This window comes from Erpetoichthys calabaricus, chromosome 3 (genome assembly GCF_900747795.2).
Source record: "Erpetoichthys calabaricus chromosome 3, fErpCal1.3, whole genome shotgun sequence".
NCBI lineage: Eukaryota > Metazoa > Chordata > Cladistia > Polypteriformes > Polypteridae > Erpetoichthys > Erpetoichthys calabaricus.
In genome coordinates this window covers 91353763-91377111 of record NC_041396.2, presented here as the reverse complement: position 1 = coordinate 91377111, position 23349 = coordinate 91353763, and the positions used below count along the sequence as shown (strand labels likewise).

Here is a 23349-nt window from a genome sequence, read left to right as displayed (position 1 = left end):
AGCAAGAAAGTTCTTTCTCATCCATATTACTAACCGAGAATGGTAAACCGGATGGCATGGACGCAGGGACACGGCGATGGGACCATGAGACGTACTGCGCAGGCGCGTACAGCACGCGTCTCATAAACCGCACGCGAAGTCTTATCTACCGCGCACGAAGGAGTCACGGCCCAAAAACGAAAGAGCTCAACTGACGTGAATGAGTAATGAAGCAACAATGCACCCATGGCTAATGACTACCGACACAGCCACACAAATAAGAGGACTCTGCGCTGCAGCCCAGATTCAAACGGAAGAGGCTACGGAGGCCCCACGGGTCCATAAAGTACGGAAGGCGCAGGCTTCACTGCCATATTGTGAGTGGCACCACTGCGGAGTGAAGTAAACGCGCGTCTGAAACTGCGGAAGCAAAGCAGGCACGGGTTCAAAACGAACAAGCTCGACTGACGGATATACAAACAATGTATTTCAGGATACCCAACGCCGGGGGTAGGCGAGCAAAGCGAGCAGGGGGCGGAGCCCCCTTGTACTAACTTAAAAGGGGAAAAGACTATATCATTGTCTATGACTATGAACAAAATTTATTTTCTATTCAAATTAAGCAAACACTAACTCAAAGCTTTAAGTTTCTAAGATTGGCTCTTGCAGTGACAATATGTAGTAGGAATAGAGTGACACAGTTTGACTTAAACATACCATTTTAGGCTTTTCCCATTTTCTGTTAAATGCATTGGTCTATACTTGTTTCATTCTGACATCAACCCTGTTGATTCTCAGTGTTTTGGCACTGTGTACAAAGATTTTTTTGAACTCACTTACCTAAGACCACAAAAAGCCTGACAGCATTAGCCTCAGTATGGAAACCAGACATTAGTCCATTGCAGACACACTTATTCCCTCATAGTCTATTTAAGGTTTCCAGTGAATCTTTTTGCGCTAAAGGAGGAAGCCAAGGTCACTAGATGAAGACAATGAAACAAAAGTAGACCATGAAACGCTACCATAGAAGTCACCCAGTTAGGAACCAAAGCAGCATCTAAGCACTGTGAAAGAAAATAACCACCTCTTGTGTTACCATGTGTAATTGAGACTAAAATTAGGCTTAGGAATTAAGAGGGCTAGGTTAAGGACTGCACAAAATGAGTTTCTTTTTTGAAACTTGCTTGGTTGATGTTCTTTTGCTGCTGTTTCACTTTGTTGCCATGCATTTGCAACATCTGGTATTTTGTGATAATTGTCTGCACACTATCTTTGAAGTACAGATTTGAACTGCTTATAAGATGATTTTACATGCATTTCTCTCTAACCCCAACTGAGCCCCCATTCTACCCCTGCTCTTTGTGAGATCTGCTTCTGACTGGTTTTAGAAGCAGCAAGTATGACTGTGAAGTAGCACCTTGAGTAGCAACCAAATGAACAACTTCTTTAACAGGTTTGACCACCCTAACCCACTCTCACTCTCACCTTGGAATACTGCACCCTCCACAAATCCTTCTGCTGATACCAGCATAGGAGAGACATCCCCACCCATAATTACAACAGCGCAAGTGAGCAGAGAGCTGAGGAGACTTCGTGCCAGCAAAGCAGCGGGTCCAGATGGAGTATCGCCACGACTGCTGAAGGTCTGTGCATCCGAGCTGGGGGGTCCTCTACAGCACATCTTCAACCTGAACCTGGAACAGGGGAGAGTCCCGAGGCTTTGGAAAACATCTTGCATCACCCCAGTCCCAAAGGTATCACGTCCTAGTGAGCTGAATGACGTCCGGCATGTTGCTCTGACATCACATGTGATGAAGACCATGGAGAGGCTGCTGCTTCACCACCTGAGGCCACAGGTTCAACACGCCCTCAACCCTCTGCAGTTTGCATATCAGGAGAAGGTGGGATTGGAGGATGCCATCATCTGTATGCTACATCGACCCCTCTCCCACTTGGACAGAGGCAGTGGTGCTGTAAGAATTATGTTTCTAGATTTCTCTAGCGCTTTCAACAAAATCCAACCTCTGCTCCTTAGGGACAAGCTGACAGAGATGGGAGTAGATTCATACCTGGTGGCATGGATCGTGGACTATCTTAAAGACAGACCTCAGTATGTGCGTCTTGGGAACTGCACGTCTGACATTGTGGTCAGCAACACAGGAGCGCCACAAGGGACTGTACTTTCTCCTTTCCTGTTTAGCCTATATACATCGGACTTCCAATACAATTCGGAGTCCTGCCACGTACAAAGGTTCGCTGATGACACTGCTATCGTGTGCTGCATCAGGAGTGGGCAGGAGGAGGAGTATAGGGACCTAATCAAGGACTTTGTTTAATGGTGCGACTCAAACCACCTACACCTGAACACCAGCAAAACCAAGGAGCTGGTGGTGGATTTTAGGAGGCCCAGACCCCTCATGGACCCCGTGATCATCAGAGGTGACTGTGTGCAGATGGTACACACCTATAAATACCTGGGAGTGCAACTTGATGATAAATTAGACTGGACTGCCAATACTGATGCTCTGTGTAAGAAAGGACAGAGCCGGTTATACTTCCTTAGAAGGCTGGCGTCCTTCAACATCTGCTGTAAGATGCTGCAGATGTTCTATCAGACAGTTGTGGCGAGCGCCCTCTTCTACACGGTGGTGTGCTGGGGAGGCAGGATTAAGAAGAAAGACGCCTCAGGCCTGGACAAACTGGTGAGGAAGGCAGGCTCTATTGTTGGCATGGAGCTAGACAGTTTGACATCTGTGGCAGAGCGACAGGCACTAAGCAGGCTCCTATCAATTATGGAAAATCCACTGCATCCACTAAACAGTGTCATCTCCAGACAGAAGAGCAGCTTCAGCGACAGACTGCTGTCACTGTCCTGCTCCACTGACAGACTGAGAAGATCGTTCCTCCCCCAAACTATGCGACTCTTCAATTCCACCCGGGGGTGTAAACATTAACATTATATAAAGTTATTGTCTGTTTTTACCTGCATTTTTATCAATCTTTAATTTAATATTGTTTTTTGTATCAGTAAGGTGCTGCTGGAGTATGTGAATTTCCCCTTGGGATTAATAAAGTATCTATCTATCTATCTATCTATCTATCTATCTATCTATCTATCTATCTATCTATCTATCTATCTATCTATCTATCTATCTATCTATCTATCTATCTATCTATCTATCTATCTATCTATCTATCTATCTATCTAGTGATTAAACTGATTATAGTGTTATTAAAAACTTTTGAAATAATTGCTGTACAGACTATTGAGCTTTAAATATGAGATAATATTTATTGGGAGTTTTTTTGTCCATTTATTGTAGCTGAAAGAAAGTGTATTTTTCTAATTATTATTATTATTATATTATTATTATTATTATTATGAACTATCCCAATGTTATGCTGATTTGTTTAAGGGTGCTGTCATTTCTAGGGGCCTGTCATCTTGTGTTTCCCTAGATTGTAGAATTTGACATCACTGATGTGGTGCCGGTGCAGCACATCTATTGCTATCTGAAATCAGGATAAAAACAAACAGCTGTTGTGCATGTAATACTTTGTACTGTTAGTTTTGAAATTACTAGCATTCCCTCTTGACTGTTGTTGTTGTTTAGCTTTTGACAACAGATTTAGTTGTTTCTAATTTTTAACTTGATTCTGTCTTTGACTATGTTCATCTCCCAATCTGCTTGCAACATTTTCACTGTTCAGTTCGCTAGCCTCTGTTTCTGACATATTTCACAATCACTGCTTCTGAGTACAAAGCATGCTTTGATATTCAGTCTATGACGTCAAAAGCTTCGATATAAGCTCTTTGTAGAAATTAGAAATTTGATCTTATGAGCCTTTTGAAAGGGGGACAGGATTTAAATGCATGAGCCTTACCCCTTCCCCAGGAAGAAAGCCCTGGTTTTAGATTTTATGACCCATTGATAAGAGTTCATTACTTCAGGAGATAAGGAATCAAGTATTATAAAGTCAGACAAAAATTGATTAGGGAGAGATAGAAAAGAGGAAGAGTCACAGAAAGAGAGAAAGAGTGGCACAGAGAAATCTCAGAGGAATGGCACAAGTCACCAAGAATGCTTTACGTTTTTGACGAGATTTCAAGTAACAATAATATAAGCACTGCCTACAATTGATAGGCACACACATATTGAATGTGTTGCTGATCTTCATCCAATCTTAGACTTATAGGACAAACCAGGTTGTATAGTGTGGATTGCCACATTCTGTTTATTTATGGCACTAGTGATGCTTAAAGTAATACTTGAAGATTAAAACTCATTAAACCTGTTTTCCCACTTGAAAGTTTTGCTCTATTTTCCACCAGGGTTTGGGAAACAAGTTCTTTACTTAGATAGATCAATCAGGGGTCAGGGACAGAAAAACTCCCAATAGAAAAGCTATAGTAACAGTCATAGATGGGTGAAGCGTGAGGATAGTAATCCTGTGTGCAAGTGTATTTCATTTGTGAACTGTTTATTCTTGAAGGTTGGTAAGTGTGAGAATAGGCCAACAGAAGTAGCAACAGAGGTGTAACATATGACTATATGCCTACAAGAAAAGAATCTGTGCATGCAATTACAGAGGATTTATATTTTAAGGAGAGGTGTTCTCAAAAGGCTTTCCCATTAAACACCATGCCACTCAAAATATAATGATAAAATATACAGCAACTGTGAAATGTAGTGATAAGCAATTTACAATTTACGTTTTTATTGCAAAATATTTTGCACAGCTATGGTGTTTCATGCCAAGTAATATTCATGCCACTGACACATGAAGAAAGGGGGTTTAATATGTAAGCTCCACTTCCCCCCATATTTTCACTTCAATGGATTCCAGTTTTGTTTAGGAAAATGTCTTTGTGTTTCATATCAGCTGTGTTTAGCCATGTCTTGTTTCCAAAAACCTTTATTTTTATCTGGACCTTTTTCTGAAGAATATATGGATACAAAAGGCGTGCATAATGTTGCCAGACTCTTATAGAGCAATATTCTTTTTCTTTCTACCCCAAAAAATCTTTGAAAGCTCAAAAAAATTTTTTTCAGTGAGTTTTGAATTTTGCAGCTATGAAATCAGATGTGAAAAAAACTAAGGATGAATTTTGCAAAAACATGTGTGAAATGAAACATGAGTGTTTTGCTCATCACATGTAAAATGACAATTTTGAGCTCATAAAGAAAAAAAAATCAACCAAAAGAATGGTTTCTTAATTTTAGGACAATTTTATAACAAAAATTAAAGGCATTAAGATAACTAATCTTTCCCCTCAATGGATGATTAAGATAATATGAAAAAAGGAAATGCAGTTTTCTATCATTTATAAAACAACTGACAACAGCCTTACGAATGCATAAGATCAGTAGCTTAAAGGGATAAGTAAAGCCCAAAGTCTAATTGTGTAGTGTTTTTACAGCCAATAGAACCATCAAAGAGGAGATGAATTGCCTTAGAACAGCATGGGAAAAATAAAATACATTGAAAGATTTACAAAAGCAGTATATAAGCAGGTTCAAAGATATTCATCTTCAGAATATTTTTTTTTTATATCTGGGTGGCAAAGAATTGAAGCAGACAAGTGTTAAGTGGTTCAGCACTCTTTGTTATATTATTTAGAACAAGAAGTCACAGTAGAGGAAACTATGAAGTAACGTCAGAAGGCCTAAACTAATGATTTATTTTAATCATTGTGATAGACGGCTGGCAACTCAATCCAGCCGGGACGTCCCTGAACTGGAAGAGTGGAGGAAGGCAGCCTTCCCAGGACACTGCCTCTCCTAGGACGCTAGGTGGCATCTCTCCTGGATGGTAGCTGTGCCCCAGATTCCCTCAGGGCATCCTGGGACATGTAGTTTGTTTTCTCAGACCTGTTGGGTACCATGGATGCTGCCAGGGGGAGCTCATAAAGGACCTGGGGACTCCTACTTTTCCTACAACCCGGAAGTACTTTGGAGTCAGGAGGACAGAAGCCCACAGTACTTCTGAGCTACTTGAGAACTGATGATGTGTCGTTTGACCTGGAAGAAGAGGAGGAGCACTTCCAGGTCAAGGAATATATATAGGACTGGTAGAGACCCAGCAAGCTGAGCAGGAATTGGGAGGGTGTGTGACGGAGTTGCTGGAAGTGGAGGATTATTGTATTATTATTGGTTATTGATATTTGGGAATTGTGGTGATTGTGGTGCTTCATGCACTTTATTTAAAAAAAGAATTAAAAATTATACTTGGTGCTTTTATACGTGTGTCCTGAACATCTGTCGGGTTTTACAGGGCAACAGTGACCCCTAGCATCCACTTCATCTAGATTGAGAGAGTTTTATCCTAATTTTTATATAAAGTACAGATAGACAGTTCCAGCAACCCCCCATACTTAACATCTGATTGGTCATTGAATGTGTAACGTGGCCAGGTTAGAAGAAAAGATTACAGAAAGAAAAGGTTGGGGTGTTAACTGGGTCACCCCTTTTACTTCTAATGATAATATTGGCTGTTGGACCCAGAAACGAAACAACTCAAGGTGGCTTCAGTTAGCACAGTTACAATAATAAAAATGAGTTGAGATGTGTCCTCCTCAAATGCCAGAACTGTTTAAGATACCACCTTCTGGGAATGGCTAGGTTTTATCATGGCAGTGCAGGAAGGGACACTGTGGGCGGGGCTAGACATCATCCCTGAGTGGCTTTTCAGTGATATGGGGTAAAGAGTAGATACTATTAGCATTAGCAGCCCCTCTCATCCTGGTGTGGAACTATTTACCTCTTCAGAGCCTGGATGATGGCTCCCATATGCACTTGCTTGACAACTAACACGTACACAGTCCTGAAATGTAAAGACCAACATGAACATAGAATAAAGTAATCAACAAATATAAAAAAATTACCCAATAGGAGCAAAATGAATTATTTACCTGGAGATGATCCCGACGTCGTTGAACAAGCTGGTAATTATATATACTTAGGCATAATGTGTTTTTTAGAACTCATGAGAAAATAAGGAAATTATTGAGGTCTAGGGGTAACCGGAATGTGTGAAAAAGGAAATTGTGGCAGTTACAAGTCAGCTAACATAACTGACATCACAGGAAAATTAATATTAGTGACTTTAACAGCAAGACAAAATAACTATTATGTTCTGAAGGAGTAGGGTCAGACACTGCTGATTTAGACAGGCATCTTAATATTTTTAACTTGTCCTGTTGTTTTATATGGAAATAATAACAAAATTTGGCAGCAATGGTAAATAACATATTACTTATTATGTATGTATATTTATATTTACTTAGACTTTCCAAAAGTGTAAATACCATTGCTTCAAAGTGGGGTGGACAGTTGGCTACGCAGTTGGCTTCAGTTTAGACAGATACTTTCTGGATTTACATGACCTTGATCTGGTTAGGCAGTTTAGAAAATCGATGGATGGGCTTTTTTTTAATTAGGGGATGTCAATGTGTCATCCTGAAAGGGTCACCATAAGAGCTGCTGGTCTTTTTTATTTTAATTACCTCAATGATTTTGTTGTGAGATAACTGAGAAGGTATGTAAATGTACAGAGAGAATAGTGAAAGAGCAGAATAGCAGTCTATTAAATTAAATTAGTTGATCTTCAGATCTATGATGATATGACTAGAACTCCCTGAAACCTTATGTAATCTGGGTGTACTAATGGATAGTGGATTTATGTTAGATAAACAAACTCAGTAATTAAAGTTAGTTTCTTTCAACTGAGCCTTTATATAAAGTTAAGACCTACTATTTGTTTCATGGTTTGGAAAGAGTTATAAATGCTTTTATTTCATCCTGACTTAACTACTATATTGCACTTTATGATGGTGTTAGCCAGGCTCCTATCTCATGTTTACAGTTGGTCCAAAGTGCTGCAGTTTGTCTTTTAACAGGAGCACTCAAGCAAGAATACATTTTCTCTGTGCTTGCCTCCCTGCAATGTTTCCCTGTTCTTTTTAGAATAGATTTTAACATTTTATTGTTTGCTTATAAAGTACTATGTGGCTTAGTTCACTCTTACCTCTCTGAACTTTTACAATTATACATTCCATCATTGTCACTCTGGTCTACTGATTGTTTCCTTCTGGTGGTCCCTAAACCAAGACTGAAGTGTAGGAAAGCTAATGCCTTTGCTGTTGTAGCCACCAGACTCTGGAATGAATTACCACTTCATATTAAGCTATCCCTGACTTTGCCTAATTTTAAATCGATTCTTTTTACACACAAACAATAATATTCCTTGACTTTTAACTAATTGTAAGTGCTGTGTTTGTCTATTTTGTTGCCTTATTGCGTGTTGTCTTTTGAACTGTATTATTCTTGATTGTACAGCTATTGTTGCTTTTATATGTGCTATGAAATACATTTGATATTGATATGTGCCAAATTATGGTGGTGCAGTGGTTAGAGCTGCTATCTCATGGATCCATTGTCCTGGACTTGAATTTTGCACTAGATTGTTGTTGTGTGGAGTTGAGATATCTTCCCCTTTCTGCTTGGGTTTTCCTGTTACATCTTAAAGATATGCATGTTTATATTTATTGGCAAATTAGATGTGATGGTGTGTGTGAATGGGTCCTGCAAAGACTGATGCCCCACCTAGGACTGCTTTCTGCTTTATTTTCAATAGTGCCAAGATAGGCCCTGGCTCCCCTGCCACCCTGAATTGGATTAAACGATACTTAACATGTTATATTGTGTGGCAAATTAAGTCATCTATAAAGATTTGCTGTATGTCTTAAATTGATTGCAAATTTTCTTCATGATAGTATAAATGTGGCTATGGGTTCAACGATGCAAAGGCGTCCTGCTCTGAGTCTGATCATGCCTTGCACCCTGAGTTGCTGGGATAGACTACAGCATGCTTTGAGCTTGAATTGGAATAAGTGGGTTTGAGAATGTATGAATAAACACAAATCTTAATGTAAAGCAGGGGTTTCAATCCCTGTTTATTGCAAGCAGCAGTGTTTACAGATTTTAATATCAGTCACTTTTTTAGTTAGTTGCCAATTCCACTCAATGGGACATAGGCCTACTTTGTTTTCTTAATTTTATTTGACTCACTTTTTGAACATGACTTATTTTTTTCAGGTGCCGTCGGTCAAATGAACATGTTTTCTGTAAAAGAAAACAAACAACAGAAATGCCTGATGTGTCAGACTGAGCTCACCACCACTCTCAAAATTAGTTCATTTTTATAATTACTATAGATGCCACTTTTTACTGTAGATGGTTCATTACTGTATTTATGGTAATGCAAAGTTTGTTCCCTTAGCAGCAGCAACAAGCTACAAAAGTGGATAGAATGAAAATGTGCAGGCAATGCAGTCCTCCAAGAACTGAGCGTGACACTCCCCATGAAGAAGAGGGAAGAATATTAATTAGATAGAATTACATAATGGAGTGTTTGGATTGAAAGTAAATCCTATAAGAAGCCTCAGGAGACACAGTGGACTTGTCAGTGTCTACATTCATAAATGACTAAAAAGGTAAATAGGCTGAATTATATTGTGAGCCAGAATACAAGTTGTGGCGTTACGTATTCAGAATACAAATACTGAATACGTTTAACTTACATCTCCTAAAAATAGTCATGCATAGTCAGCCCACTGTATCAACCATGGATTGAAAATATTAAAAAACAAAAAATTTCAGAAGATTTCAAAAAGCAAAACTTGAATATGCTGTGCACTACGCTGAATCCACATGAATAAAGTGATGTGTAGGCATACCCTGCAGTAGCCTTCCAGCATTTCACAGATTCTCAGTCTCTCTCTAGCGCTCATTGTTTGAGCATTGTTCACTTCACGTCTTATTCGTCCACTACTTTTGTTGTGTGTGTAACTGGTTAATTTAATGCTGAAGCATTGGGAGTGGTCCTATTCAAAGGAGTGATGTGTCATTGGAGTGACATAACAAAGGAGTGAAACCTCAGATATAAATTTCAACGGACTGACAACCATCCAACCAACCATCCAAGTGGTAGCAACAATTTTTTTGGCGAGCGTACTCTCAGTTGTGTGTGGTACGTGACTCCAATAAAATGTCACTCTTTTAATACGGTATTTATGTCACTCCTTTGTTATGTCACTCCTATGAAGTGTCACTCTTTCGATACAGACCCATTGGGAGATTGGGCCCTAAATGTTTTCTATTAAGAAGCCTAGTGCTTCCTGTCTCTGTGATGCTAGGAGCAGCAGCACTGAAGATGCAAAACAGTTTATGACATGTCTCTGATTCTGTTTGCTGTCTGTAAATATGCTACATGAGCAATGCATTTGTTTTTTAATGATAATTTTATTTAACTTTGTTTCTTAATAGAAGAACAACCCAAAAATGTGAAACGACTAAAACACACTCTGAGCTGAACTGAGCTACAGTCATTCAGTACGTTCAACTTAGAAACTTTGTTAAACAGAACCTGCCCAATTTTCCTCACCTCTCACCTACCTCTATGCCGGAAAAAATATTGATCAGTCTTGAAGTCTATTTTACAGTCCCTCCCTTTCAAAAAGATCCAAGAGTACAGTGGGAAAAGGATCTCTCACTCAACATCTCATTAAAGGAGAGGAAGTTAGCAATGCACAGAATTCACTTGAGCTCCATATGCACAAAGCATACAATTATACAACTCAAAATTATATATCGAGCACATCTCTCTCTTTTGAAATTGTCCAAAATGTTTCCAGGGCAAGATCCAACTTGAGAATGCTGCGATCAAGTTCCAGCCTCATTGGGCCATATGTTTTGGGCCTGCACCAAATTAACATCATTCTGGACAAAAAATCTTTAAATTCCTTTCAGACGGCCTTGGCGTGACAATATCCATCCTAATCCAGTAACAGCTGTTTTTGGTGTACCTACAGATGGGCTTAAAGTTGAGAAGGAAAAACAAACTGTGATTGCCTTTACTACACTACTGGCATGTAGACTTATCTTGCTCAATTGGAAAAATCCTGACTCTCCTACTCTAAGTCAGTGGGTAACTGATGTTATATACTTTTTGAAACTGGAAAAAATCAAATTCACACTTAGAGGATCTGTACAAAACATTTTCAAAATCTTGCAGGATCTAATCAATAACATTTTAGAGTAAGCATTTAAATTGAGGAAGCAGGTTCCCTCCCATCTTTTACTCCATTTATCTTTATTCATTTATTATTTATTTATTTTTTTTTAATATTTTTATTTTATTAATTTTCATTTTAATCATTCCATACAAACAGATCAATTTATAACCCAACAAATTTGAAAACAAATCAAACCCCACCCCTGAGAAGGAGAGCTTAGCTAAAGGAAAATTTCTTTAAGCTTTTTAATAAGGCAACATTAGACAAAAGAAGGGGAGAAGTAAATATCTATATAAATAAGAGATGGAGAAGGGAGTTAAATGCAATAATAGTTATTTCTCTTATTCTAAAATAATATTGATTAAATCCTGCCATGTTTTGAAAAAATTTTGTACAGATCCTCTAACTGAAAATTTGATTTTTTCCAATTTCAAATAATATAAAACATCGGTTTCCCACTGACTTATAAGAGGAGAATTAGGATTCTTCCAATTTAACAAAATAAGTCTACGTGCCAAGAGTGTAGTGAATGCAATCACCGTTTGCTTGTCCTTCTCCAATTCCAGTCCATCTGGAAGGACACCAAACACAGCTGTTAGTGGGTTAGGAGGGATTGTGATACTAAGGCTGTCTGAGAGGCACTTAAAAATTTTTGTCCAAAATGATGTTAGTTTGGTGCAGGCCCAGAACATGTGACCCAGTGAGGCAGGAGCTTGGTTGCAGCGCTCGCAGGTTGGATCCTGGCCTGGAAACATTTTGGACAGTTTTAAGCGAGACAGATGAGCTCGATATATAATTTTTAGTTGAATAATTCTATGCTTTGCGCATATAGAACTCGAGTGAATTCTCTGCTTTGCTACCTTCCACTCCTTTTCTGATATATTGATTAAGAGATCTTCTTCCCAATGTCCTCTTGGATCTTTGAAAGTTAGGGACTCTAATAAGATTTTATATATTGCGGAAATAGTGTTTGTTTCCTCGGACTTGAGCAGTATTTTTTCCAGCATTGTGGAGGGTGCAAGGTGGGGGAAATCGGGCAATTTCTGTTTAACAAAATTTCTAATTTGAAGATAGTAAATGAAATGTGTAGCTGGGAGGTTAAATTTTGAACGTAATTGTTCAAAAGATGTAAATATGTTGTCTATATAAAGATCTCTGAGCATTTTAATCCCAAAACTTTTCCAGGTATTAAAAACTGGATATACTTGCGAAGGTTGAAAGAGGTGGTTCCTTTGCAGAGGTGCCACTGATAAAAGATTTTCCATCTTAAAATGCTTCCTAATTTGGTTCCATATTCTGAGTGAGTAAAGCACAATTGGGTTATTAGTATATTTGCGATAACTTTCATTTATTGGAGAGCAGAGCAGGGAATATAAAGAAGTACTACAGGATTTTACTTCTATTGCAGACCAAGCCTGTGTATGTGCATTTATTTGTGTCCAGGTTTTTATGGCTTGTATGTTTGCTGCCCAGTAATAAAACTGAAAATTAGGTAAAGCCATGCCACCTTCTGCCTGAAGTCTTTGTAGGGTCGCTCTTCGGATACGTGGGTGTTTTGAGTTCCAAATGAATGAGGTTATTATTGTATCTAACTGTTTAAAAAACGATTTATTGATATATATTGAAATGTTTTGAAATAAAAAGAGAAGTTTAGGAAGGATATTCATCTTAACAATGTTAATTCTTCCGGCTAGAGTGAGATGAAGGGTTGACCATCTATGCAAGTCTTGCTTAATTTTTTCCATACAGACGCCAAAATTTTGTTGATAAAGAGCTTTATGTTTACTTGTGATATTTACCCCTAGGTATTTAAACTGATCCAAGCACAAATATTCGGGCCAAACCCAAATTTCTCCAATGCAGTGAAAAGGTAATTCCATTCGATCATGTCAAATGCCTTTTCTGCGTCTAATGATAGTAATATCTCTGGGGTGTTTGATTTTGCTGGTGAATGTATAACATTAAACAAGCGTCGGAGATTTGAAGATAGATGTCGGCCTTTAATAAATCCAGTTTGATCTTGTGATATTACTGAGGGCAGCACTTTCTCCATCCTACTAGCTAGGATTTTTGAGAGTATCTTAACATCATTATTCAGGAGTGAAATTGGTCTATATGATGCACATTGTAACAAGCCCTTATTTTGTTTAGGAAAGATGGTGATTAATGCTTGTCGAAATGTTTGAGGTAGTATTTGGTGGTCTTTAGCTTCTGTAAATGTTACCAATAAGAGTGGAGCTAGCTGAGTGGAGAATTTCTTATAAAACTCTACGGGGTAACCATCAGGGCCTGATGATTTCCCGCTTTGTAGTGACTTTATAGCGTCTAGTAATTCTGTTAGCGTTAGAGGTTTATCCAGTTCCTCAGCACTTAAAGCATCTATTTGTGGTATTTGTGAATTATCCAGAAATGCATTAGATTGCGTGTTGTCTTCTTTGGGCTCAGTGGAATATAAAGACTTATAGTAATCTCTAAATGTGTGCATTATTTTATTATGGTCGATGATTTCTTCTCCATTCTTGTTGGTGATTACTGGTATTGCATTGTGAACTTCTTGTTTATGAATTTGTTGAGCTAAAAGCTTATTAGCTTTTTCTCCGTGTTCATAGTAATGCTGTCTAGACTTATAAATAAGTTGTTCAGTTTCTTTAGTTGTTAAGATGTTAAGTTCTGTATGCAGGGCCTGCCTTTTCCTGTGAAGAGCTTCACTTGGACGCCTGGCTTGTTCTTCATCTATTCTAGTAATTTCATTTCTTAGCTCTGACGCTTTCTTGGTTTCTAATTTATTTCTATGGGAAAGATATGAAATAATCTGGCCTCTTAAGAAGGCCTTTAGAGTTTCCTTTGAGCTATACTGTAGGCATTTTTTTTCAAATATTCAACTTTTACTGATAAAAGTTTCCAGAAAAAGTTGGTTTCTCTTGTTTTCGATAAAGAATAGAAACAGAGCTTCTATTTTATGTGAGACTGATGTGCATTTTCATGTCACAATTTTAAATATCTTTAAATTATTACACCATTTTTAAAAACTAGGCTAAGCATCAGATCTTGAAAGTATTTGAAAATGATTCATGAAGTATTCAGAATAAGTTACACGTTTTAAGAATTTGACCAGAATACAAATCTGAATACATTAAGGACTATATATTCAGTATTCCTGCGGTGGGTTGGCACCCTGCCCAGGATTGTTTCCTGCCTTGTGCCCTGTGTTGGCTGGGATTGGCTCCAGCAGACCCCCGTGACCCTGTGTTCGGATTCAGCGGGTTGGAAAATGGATGGATGGATATTCAGTATTCAGAATCTAAATACTTTTTAAAGTGTTCAGCTCAACACTACATTTAAGGGACCACATGGATAACTCAAAATAATACAGAAAAAGAAAAAGGAAAGTTCAAAAAATGAAAAATGTTTTCTCAAGGAATAACATTTTTCATAAATGTAAATGGGATAAAATGTACTTAAAAATACCATTATGAATAGGATTACTGTCAACTAAAAAAACTCTTTTATTTTGTGTTTAGGATCCGGGAAAGTTTAAGTTGTTTTAAAAGCTCAAAACTAATAACATTTTTTGCAGACCCTGAGTCTACTAAAGCAGTTTCTGAAAGGGTTTTGTTAATTTTCATTTGTACTAATAAATTATTTGCCGCCCAACCTGCCAATCCCACACTAAATCGAGCCGTCTAGGTTTCCTGCAGTTTAGGACACTTCGCTATCAAAGGCCATGAACCATAAGAGCAAAAACACTGAACTTCCATCGCATACTTTCTGCACTCTTGTAGGTTATTAAATTGGTTTAGGCCAGCAGTTCTCAAACTGTGGGGTGCGCCCTAACAAAAAAGGGGCACAAATATTGCCATATGTGATGTAATTTTCCTATTCGTAGGGAAATTTTAAACTTGTAGTGGTGTATCGGCAGCAAAAAATATAGGAATAAATTTCATTAGGGTTTCAAAAAAACGTTAGGGGGGTGCGATTAAAACTGTTATGAAAACTCGGGACACAAATACTTAAAGGTTAAGAAACGCTGGTTTAGGCTGATATTTATCTTTCGTAGATGTAGAGTAAAAACTGACCTTTTCTTTTTCTTTCAGTTAAGTATATGCCCATTTTTAGAGCCAAACGAATGACAGCATCCAGTGAATCTCCTAATTAATTTCATCAGATGAAGACAGAATCCCAATTCTGGTTCATCCTATCCTGCATCTGCTGATAATGTTTTAAATAACATGGCATTCTCCCATACTTCTCTGTCCTTGTCTATTATTTAACTGTCTTGATTTAGCTACTCCTCATTCTTCGGGCTAGTCAAATACTGTTCTAAATTCACATAGGAATAATTTTATATCTAGATAGATAGATAGATAGATAGATAGATAGATAGATAGATAGATAGATAGATAGATAGATAGATAGATAGATAGATAGATAGATAGATAGATAGATAGATAGATAGATAGATAGATAGATAGATAGATAGATAGATAGACTTGGTCTGCATATAACAAAAATAAAATAACAGAGAAAGGGCAAAAATATTATTTCAGAATCAGAGCTTGAACAATCTGAAGTGTTTTTTTTTTTCAGTCTAAACAAATGATCACTAAGAGAAAATTTTATAATATTGTTATTCCAAGGATAAAATGTAAGGCTGATTCCTTGCCTAACAAACTGCGGATCAGGAACATGAGGACACAACTGAACACAGGTTAGGAGTGAAGACTGCAGCGATGTTAGAAAATATATTTCCTCATACACAGAAAAGTAGACACATGGAGTGAATTCTTAACAGAGCAAGCAAACATTGCACCTCCAGGACCTTCTAATGTGGGCTCAATGTATATCTGTATTGTGCCGAATGATCTTTTCAAATCAAATGTTTCTTTAACATACACCTTAGGAAAGTCAGTTGCATGGAAAAATAGTTCCAATTATGTTTTGGCCTGCTTCTTTTGTTTATGCTAAAACACAGTATTTGTCTCATCTAGTTGGCCAAGAAAATAAATGGAAAGGGCTAGAAAGAATCAACAACAGCACATTAAAAAATGCATAAGTAAATAGTGATTGGAAAGCAAAGTAGTTTATTCAAATATCCACTAAGAGCAGATACGGACAATTCATACATTAATGTTATGATTTTAGCACTCTCAGGTATGAGCTTGTCTCTTGGAATTGGTCATTTAAAAATGCCTACATGTGCTGGGGTCAGATTCTTTATTGTCACAGGACTGCTCCTAATTTTTTTTTCTATGCTACTGAACACAGTCCTCTTCTCTCCACAGTAAACCATATAATGATTCAGCCACTCTAGGTGACATTTTGTATTCTGGTGCTTTTCAGTTCCACAATGTTAAACTTGCTTCATCATCATGGTTGGTGAACAAGCTACCTGATAATTGTTGCTAGCTGTGAACCATATGTCATGAAGCTATGAGAAAAATGGAGTTCAAATGGAGGACCTAATTATGGTGACAAAGTAGGGACTTCATAATTGTTTGGGATTTTTAATTAATTTAGTACAAGCCTTAATATTTGATTTAATTTTTCTGTTCCTTAATTAGGATGACACCAGACGACACCTACAGTAAGACAAGCTGTCACAGCTTCAGCTCCAGGGTTCTGTGCTATAGCCAGAGTTTCAACCCTGATTCAGTTTCAGTTCTTTTTTTTGGCCTTTAAATATTATTTTGTAAATTTTGTATGTGTTTTCTTTCTGTTTCTGTTATATTTTTCTATAGGTATAGTTTTCTTGCATTTATTATATTTTATTACTAAATCATGTCAATTATAGTTCTTTATTTTAACTAAGAACAGCTGAAAAGAAATAATATTGTGAACTATGTACAATGTCCTCCTCCTCTGTGTACTGTCCATGGGGGACCCCTTCAGTGAGCTGATTAAACCTACCAAGGCATAATGTCACTCCCGGTTTGTGTTATGCAAAGGGCTTGAAGGGGGCCGGTGTTCTGTACTGATCATTCTGTATTTGTACTTTGCAAGTGTAACAACACATCACAGTCTGGCCTCGAAACAAAACACCCCAATTCTCCACAATATTGCATATGTTTTACCACCAAGTCATGCCCACAACCCCCGAAATCTATACAAATAAGAGTCTTCAACAATCCAGACTGGCTTGAATTTGAATGTATTTTATAAAGCACTGTGAGAAGTCAGAAGAAGCCAACAGAACAAGGAGTACTGCATGTGCCCAAGAAGGCCATTTGCTACACGTCTTCTGTGAGTTTCGCCTAACCTTTTTTATTCCACTTCACATCTTATTTTTTATGCAGCTTACTAATTCGTCTCCTTTTCTTGTGCATGGTAGCTGTCCTTTCACACTCATCACCAGTCACATTTCTCTGCGTGATTACAGCACCAGCTTGTACAGTGATGCTGTTCTGCCTATGGCATTGATTTGCCACATGAACTGCACAGTCAACCCTCAGCTTCACAAAAGGATATGCTGCTCAAGGATGCTCCACTTTTTACAACCTTATTACCAGCAAATATCAAAAAAAGAAGAAAAACAGGTGTTGGGTAATTTTCTTTATTCTGTAACATCAACCAAATTTCAATCAAATCCTTCAAGGCATTTTTGATATTTTGGGGTATTTCTTTTTTTTAGAGTTTTGTATAGGGGGGGATATGACAATGTGCCTACCCAGGCATTACCAGAGGAAGAAAAAAATTAACTTTTTAAGAATCTGCTTGTTTCAAGGGAAAAAGAACAAAAAAGAGAGAACAGTCTCTTATTTAGCAGAAGAGAAGGCAAGATGCCGCTTTCGCTAAAGTTTCAGTGCTGCTTCAGCAGAGCAATGTTGCATGTCACTGGCAGTTCAGGCTGCACAGTTCCGCAGAAGACTACATGGCTCCATGCGCAGCCCGGTTCCTTGTCAATGGCTTGTTGCCACCCACCGCTAAAGTAAAAGAAAGAGGTGCAAATCATTTAATTGACTGTGGGAAGTGAAAAGGATCCCAGATGTTAATCTGTTCATTCCCATGTGTGTGTGTGCGTATGTGCACACCTGCGAGGCCGCTGGTATTTTAAAAGAGGCCTTGCAGAGACGGATGTGACATAACATAAGAACGGGCCCACATCATCTGTGATTGGTTGGAAGGTGACAAAGTGCTTGATGATTGGTCGGCAAAAGGGCACTTCCTGCCTGCATGGATTGTCTTTGGCCTCTGATTGTTTGGCGTAGCTCAATTGTAAAAGTACATCAAGCATAGTGGCTTGTGCCTTATATTGTATATATTTTCTTATTGTACACATAGATATAAATATCTCAAATAGCATAGTTTTGGTGGAGGTATTGATATGACGTGGATTTATGTGCATTTCTTGTATATACACTGATTTTTTTCTTTATACTGTATATTTTTGTAAATCTTATAGGTGTAAGGACTTTGTTTTTGTCTAAGATCTTCCTGCCTACATTTTTAATTAGGAAGACTAATACATTTTTTGTGTGTATATATATTTTTCATTTTGTTTCTTTTGCATTAGGGACTTGCAAAACTCACTGTAAATATTGTACACTTTCATTTTTTTGAGGGGGACATTGCTTCTTTTCTATTTTGTGTGTCATTTGCACTGAGAACTGAGTAAAAAAAGCCTGCCTGATACTGCTTTTTTTCGTGCACCTGTAAATAAAAACCTACTTTTGTTTTTGCAATACAACCTTTTAGTGTGTGTGCATCCCTGTCTAACACCTCTCATTCATTTCTGATCCCAATCAGTCCCAAACTATAAGACACCCAATGTTAAGTCTGGTGCCATCTGTTACACTACACAGGGTTTCACAGAGGTTTACCCCTAAATATTTATACATCAAAATGTCCTTTCTTAGTTGATACCTACTGACTTGCATGTACAATACCATGCTGCCAAATTTCAGCTTTCTTACTAAACAGGAAATAGTGTTTTTACTGGTGAAAGATTGTTCTGTTAGCAAAATGACAGATAAACTTAAAAAAAAAAAATATAAAGCGATATGAAACCAAAGCCCAATACAAGAGTCAATAATTATGGTTGAGAAAACAAGAGGGTCAAAACCAAAATTACATGTGGGAAAAGAGTACAAAGATAAACTTTGACTACTTCAGAGATTTGGTACCTGCAGAATGGATAAGGATTTGCACTCATAACCATCCTTCTATCCCATTAAGATGATTATGCGTCAGTCCTGACCTCAGAGGCAGAGGCCCCTAGTAACACTGGAAGTAGACCTAACATCTCTCTATATATAAAATCAAATGTCTGTCTGTCTGTCTGTCCGAGAGAGACGCAGCGGGCTAAGGGGAGAGGGGCGAGGCCCTCCTCACTCACGCGGCAGCCTCAGGGCATATCTTACATTTGCTTAGCTAGCGAATGAGAGGACTGCTTAATGGATTTAGATCGGGTCTTGTTTCTAGAATTTGCTTGAACATAATTTTGTGACTTCTGTCATCACGCTAAGAATCATAGTTCGCTTTCAGGAGTGATATATTCGCGCTAATCCGAGGGAGGGGGAGGCTTGACGTCAGGAGTGGGGAGTTGGTCTACCTCTGTGTTTTAGAGCGTAACTTGCCTCTGCTTAGCTAGCGATACCCTTTTTGTTTATTGATTTTTAAAGTTTGTCCTGTTTCACTACTATGTGGGCGAAGCCACATGAAATGGCTAGTCAGAAATAAATACTGGCATTTGAGGGTCCAAAATCATACCAGATCATGACAGTGACTGAGTGAGTCGATCAACACAACTTTTCATGTTGTATTATTATTTCTGTCTTTGCTTTTGTTCTTTATGCATTTTATTTGTTTGATATTGTGTTTATTAGTTATTTTTAGGTGGCACAGTGGCGCAGTGGTAGCGCTGCTGCCTCGCAGTTAGGAGACCTGGGTTCGCTTCCCGGGTCCTCCCTGGGTGGAGTTTGCATGTTCTCCCCGTGCCTGCGTGGGTTTCCTCCGGGCGCTCCGGTTTCCTCCCACAGTCCAAAGACATGCAGGTTAGGTGGTTTGGCGATTCTAAATTGGCCCTAGTATGTGCTTGGTGTGTGGGTGTGTTTGTGTGTGTCCTGCGGTGGGTTGGCACCCTGCCTGAGATTGATTCCTGCCCTGTGTTGGCTGGGATTGGCTCCAGCAGACCCCTGTGTTCAGATTCAGCGGGTCGGAAAATGGATGAATGGATAGTTATTTTTATTAGTTATTTTGTTAACATAAAATTTGATAAGTGCCTCTCTTTTCTAAATAATTTTTAATAATTTTTAAAAAATTATCTTTTCATACATGTATTTTGATTACATTTTTAACTTGTAAATATATGAACTTAAATAAATTCTGTTTGTCACACAATTTATTTAAGTTTATATATATATATATATATATATATATATATATATATATATATATATAGTGAAGGAGAGCCGGGTCCCATGCCCGGCAGGGACGTCCCTGCTGCATCTGTTCTGGGGGAGCAGCCATGGACACTTCAATACCTTCACCGGGACGCTTGGTGGCAGCCTCCCTGGCGGACAATGATTCCCCAACCTGATGCATGGCTCCATGGGAGATGGAGTCCTCCACAGCCTGGTTGGGGGCTCGGATGGCCGCTAGGGGGAGCTGCATGGAGTCTGCAGCCCGGCTGGTCGAATCTTCAGCCCCACCCGGAAATGCAATTAGGACCAGGTGATCAAGCAACCGGAACGCTTCTGGGTGGGGTATAAAAAGGGCCAGCCACCACCACTCAGAGAGCCAGAGTTGGGAGGAAGGAGACGACGCTTGTGGAGGAGTGGTGGTGAAAAGGAAGGATTATTGTGATGTGTGGAAAAGAGTGCTTTTGGGACTGTGTGTTGCCTGTGGGTGACGGGGAAGACGTGCGCCCACGGGCGAAGAGAAAAATAAAAGTCCTTTGTTTATAACGTGCCTCTGTGTCATTCTGTGCTGGGTCAGGCGCTTATATAGTGCCTTTTCTACAATATATATACTGTATATATATATAGTGGAATATAACCTGACCGCAGACAGACACAGAGACTTAAGTCGCAAAACATACATCTTTTAATTCTTCTGTCCTTTATACAACAGAGTAGACAAATCAGCCACATATAATTCCGTCCCTTTTTAATTACGTACTCAGGAATAATACATTGCTGCGCAATAGGAGGTCCACAATGGTTTGAATTTTGGCTTGTATTTAAAGAGGCCACTTGTTTTGATTTGTGAGTCACTTAGAGATCATTGTTAAAAATTTACTTGTTCCTTCATTCATTGTTTCAACTATTTTGGTTTTTATATTTCCAGGTTCAGAGCAAAATGGTGATGCCAACGTGGTGCTATCAGACGATGACACAGAGGTACTGACTCAGCCCCTATCTCCTGGAGAGAAATGGTCAATGAGACACTCAAACAGCAAAGAAAAAAACAAGAAAGACGCCACATGCTTCTTGCTGACAGCTGGAGATTTCTCCTGTGCTGCTGATGGTGGCGTTCGTACAGGTACTGCGAGCTGGGAAAGAAATGGAAAGGAGAACTTTCTATAGGCTATTGATTCGCTAAGCCCAGCAAAAAGCCAGGATGCATCAATACAGCCAGCAACAAAGCAGCTCTTTTGAATGAGTTCAATGAAGAGTGCATACGTACATAGAGAGAATGTGGAAGAGAAATGGGAAAATGCCCTTGAGCACAAATAAACACAAAAGCATTCTGTTTGAGATCAGTTCACTTAGCAAAGGCCACTTCATGGTGTTTTCATGATATAAAAGGAAGCATAATAGAAGCGTAGAGAGAAGGAAACATTATAATTAATAGATATTAAAAAACAACAACCTCATAACAGTCTTTGTAATGGCCAGTGTGTAACTACATTGTGTAAGCTCAACCACCCTTCACATGATACAGTCACTGAAAAATGTCCATGTCTGATGCTCACCCTGTTTATCAGATGGGATAAAGAATGTTTTTTTTTTATTCCTTATAACAGATATCAGGACTGTGCTGTGTTTGTGTTACTGGTTTAAACATAACTGAAAACTTGTGACAAATTTAAATATATATGTGGATATGGAGCATAACAATATATATATATATATATATATATATATATATATATATATATATATATATATATATATATATATATATATATATATATATACATACACAAATATATAATGCATAGAAAATATACGGCATGTATACATTTAAATATTTATGTATAAAAATGTATAAATAAGTATAAATAAAATTAAAATCCATCAGACTTACTATAGCAAGTACACCTTACAATGAGTGTGTTGATGTGGATAGTGCTGCTGCTTCTCAGCTCCAAAGTCCTGGGTTTCTGACCTCAACACTGTCTGTGAGAAGTTTCCACTTTCTTTCTGTTTCGATGAAATTTTAACGAACTTTCCAAAGAGATGCCGTAAGAGTGATTGGAAACACTAAACTATCCCATATGGGTGGGTATAGGAGTAAGTCTACATATGCTCTGCAATGGACTCTTACCTCACTCAGGGTTGGTTTCTGGCATGTGCCTATTTCAGCTGTGGTGGGCTCTGGATCTCCTGGATTATATATTATAATAAATGGGTCGAGAAAAGGTATACGTGAATCAAAATTTCTGTTTTAATGCTGCATATCCAGAATGTTACTGCTAAAGAGATGACTGTTTTTTGATGTTCTTCACTATAATGCTGCAACTTACAGATACTTTCATGAATGTTATATTTACTGTTTAGTTCATTTAGGTTTTTCTAACTAATGGTCCATGCATTCTGTTAAAGCTGCTTTTGGGCAGATAACCACTTTACCTCTTGGTTTACCTTTTAACTCTGTCCTGCACATTACATAAGTGTAGCTAGCAATCATAAAAACCTATCAGATTAAAGGAGAGATTTTTTTTGTTTCAGGATTTTTCCACTCCTGTCTTCCACTTCACCTTTGCTATAGCAAGGCCTGAGTCATTTTCACTTAGCAAGATGACATACTGTAGATCACTAGACATTTGGATTGTGTCACCAATGTCACCAAGCCAATACTTTCAAGTTTTGAATTAACAGTGTCTCAGTCTTCTGCCACTTAGTCCTTTTCATGTAGTTGACATCAAACCCAATAAGTCAAAAGGATGCGCGTTTTGCCTAAGAGAGATTTTCTCTTTTGTTCCCCATCTATATTGCAGTTTAGGTGATTATTCTATGACCTGTTACAACCTCCCTGTTGAAACTTGCTGTACCTTTAGCTGTCAAGTCTGATCACTGAGGTTCTTAGTGCAATTCATGCCCCTGTTAGTAATACAGATGTTGTGAGATGAA

The 23349-nt window shown here is 38.3% G+C and overlaps 1 protein-coding gene across 1 annotated transcript in view; it reads left to right on the top strand.

Annotated features, from left to right (window-relative positions):
- The window catches only part of kcnc4 (potassium voltage-gated channel, Shaw-related subfamily, member 4), a 154943-nt gene extending 132818 nt beyond the window's left edge, over nt 1–22125 (top strand). The window contains exon 3 of the mRNA XM_028797114.2: nt 21341–22125. Within this exon, the coding sequence (XP_028652947.1) occupies nt 21341–21579 (239 nt within the window). The 3' untranslated portion in view covers nt 21580–22125. The remainder of the gene's footprint in view (nt 1–21340) is intronic.
- Nucleotides 22126–23349: the final 1224 nt, after the last annotated feature.